We start from the raw sequence: 2277 nt of genomic DNA, 5'->3' as shown, positions 1-2277 counted from the left end.
CACAGAACGGTCAGGGTTGGAAGGGACCTCTGGAGATCGTCTAGTCCGACCCCCATCATCTAGTCCAAACCCGCACAGGCCGTTAGGTGGGGGCCCCAAAAACACCCACCCCTCGGCGCGGCACCCAGCCCAAGCCCTCACGGGGCACCCAAAGGTCCTGCGCGCCCCCCGCAGGAGGGGGGTGATGGGCTGGGACCCCCCCACCAGAGCCGTCCCAAGGGTAGACTTTGGGGCCGCAGGGAAAATCAGGGCAGGAGGAAACGGGGCCATCCCCGATGGGACGTTTTCTGGTCTTGCCGGAGGCAGGAGAAAAAGAAAACTTGCATTTTAGATCTGCCTGAAACAGCTCTTTTTTGACCCAAAACGAGACACGCTCGCTTTGGGCTATTTAGCGCCTTAATTTATAGATAAAGATTTGGGAAGAGAAACCTCTCCATCGGACGTTGAACCTTCTCGCAAAGCAGAAAATGTCCCTGTTGGAGTAGCAAGAGGGTGGTCGTCCTGGTGGGACACCACAGGGACAGCCTCCCCTCGAGGACTGTCCCCAAGGGGTGGGAGGGGGACCAGGGCCTTACGCTGCCGTCGCTGCACGGCTTCAGATCCTTCCAGAAGGTCTGCATCTGGGTGAGGTCCACCTTGTTGAGGGGGATGGACACCTCCCCGATGGGGTCATTGCGGCTGAAGCGATCGTAGTCCAGGACCTGGAGGTACAGCACCCGCTGCACCACCTTCTCGTAGGGGAACCCTGTGCCAGAGATGGAGGGGATGAGGAGCCGTGGTGGCCATGCCAAGCAGCACCCAGTACTGATGCCACCCCGCCTTGCCCGTGCTGATGGGGACATGGCACCAGGCAGTGGATGGGGAGCAGGCAACATCACGGTGCACCTCTCGTGGCTTCGGGCCACCACGGTGGCTGGTAGCAGATTAAGTCCCTTGTGCGCATGCACCCATGGGTGCCTGCTGGAGGGAAAAGGTGTTTCCCCCCTTGTCCCCTTCATGGGATGCAGAGCAAACACCTCCAACCTGACCTTGATGGCTTGGCCAACCCGTCTCATCACCGATGGCCACCACAGTGGCTGGTAGCGGACTAACTCCCCCGTATGCACCCGCCCACGGGTGCCTGATGGGGGGATAAGGAGCCTCCCCCGTGTCCTCTTCATGGGATGCAGAGCAAACACCTCCAACCTGACCTTGATGGCTTGGCCAACCCGTCTCATCACCGATGGCCACCACGGTGGCTGGTAGCGGACTAACTCCCCTGTGTGCACCCACCCACGGGTGCCTGATGGGGGGATAAGGAGCCTCCCCCGTGTCCTCTTCATGGGATGCAGAGCAAACACCTCCAACCTGACCTTGATGGCTTGGCCAACCCGTCTCATCACCGATGGCCACCACAGTGGCTGGTAGCGGACTAACTCCCCCGTATGCACCCACCCACGGGTGCCTGATGGGGGGATAAGGAGCCTCCCCCCGTGTCCCCTTCATGGGATGAAGAGCAAACACCTCCAACCTGACCTTGATGGCTTGGCCAACCCGTCTCATCACCGATGGCCACCACGCCGGCAGCTCGAGCTGAGCTGATCCAGCCCGGGAGGGAGGACAGAGGGTCCTACAACCGCTCTGCTCCCACCCCACTCCACTCCAGACCATCCCAGCCCCTACCTTCGAAGAGGAAGGTCTCGTTCCAGTGTGGGTTGAGGTTCTTCCGCTTCACCTTGGTCTCCAGCTTGTGCTTCTTGTCGGGGAGCAGGTAGATCTTGACAAAGGGGTCGCTGGTGCCGCTGAAGTCCTTGGCCGGCAGCTCCTGTGCCTTCATGATCTTGACGGTCAGGGTGGACTCCTGGAAGTTGTAGCCGACGCTGAACTGGATGCGGCCCAGGTTCTCCCGGCTGACGCCGTCGTGGCCCTCGTCATCCTCGGAGCCGGGGGAGAGCTGCGGCGGAGGTGGGAGAAAGGTGGTGAGCACAGCGCCGGGGTGCCACCAGGAGGGTCTGCACACCCCCGTCCCCCCCAGTTTCGACACCCAAACTCGGTTCACACCAGCACCCGGCCCCGCGAGCTGTCAGGGGGCATCAGCTTCTCCACCGCCATCGCCTCAGACGACTCCTGGCTCGGCGCCACGCGTCCCGGCCACGGGGAGCACCAATTAGCCAAATTCCTCCTGACAGCCCGTCCCTCATGTCTCCGGCACCTCTCCCTCATGCCGTCCCCGGGGTGGGGGTGGGGGGGAAACAGCTACATCGCCTTGGCTGAGCCGCGGCTGGGCCCGGCCGCAAG

At 62.3% G+C, this 2277-nt stretch overlaps 1 protein-coding gene across 1 annotated transcript in view; it reads right to left on the bottom strand.

Moving 5' to 3' along the window:
- The window catches only part of SYT7 (synaptotagmin VII), a gene marked incomplete at its 5' end in the record, with an annotated part of 5927 nt that overhangs the window by 794 nt on the left and 2856 nt on the right, over nucleotides 1–2277 (bottom strand). The window contains 2 exons of the mRNA XM_009887727.1: nucleotides 576–745; nucleotides 1663–1933. Coding sequence (XP_009886029.1) covers nucleotides 576–745; nucleotides 1663–1933 — 441 coding nt within the window. The remainder of the gene's footprint in view (nucleotides 1–575; nucleotides 746–1662; nucleotides 1934–2277) is intronic.

Source organism: Charadrius vociferus, unplaced genomic scaffold, assembly GCF_000708025.1.
Source record: "Charadrius vociferus isolate BGI_N301 unplaced genomic scaffold, ASM70802v2 scaffold1066, whole genome shotgun sequence".
NCBI lineage: Eukaryota > Metazoa > Chordata > Aves > Charadriiformes > Charadriidae > Charadrius > Charadrius vociferus.
Note: the sequence above shows the minus strand (reverse complement) of the source record. Positions and strands in the feature narration are given on the sequence as shown.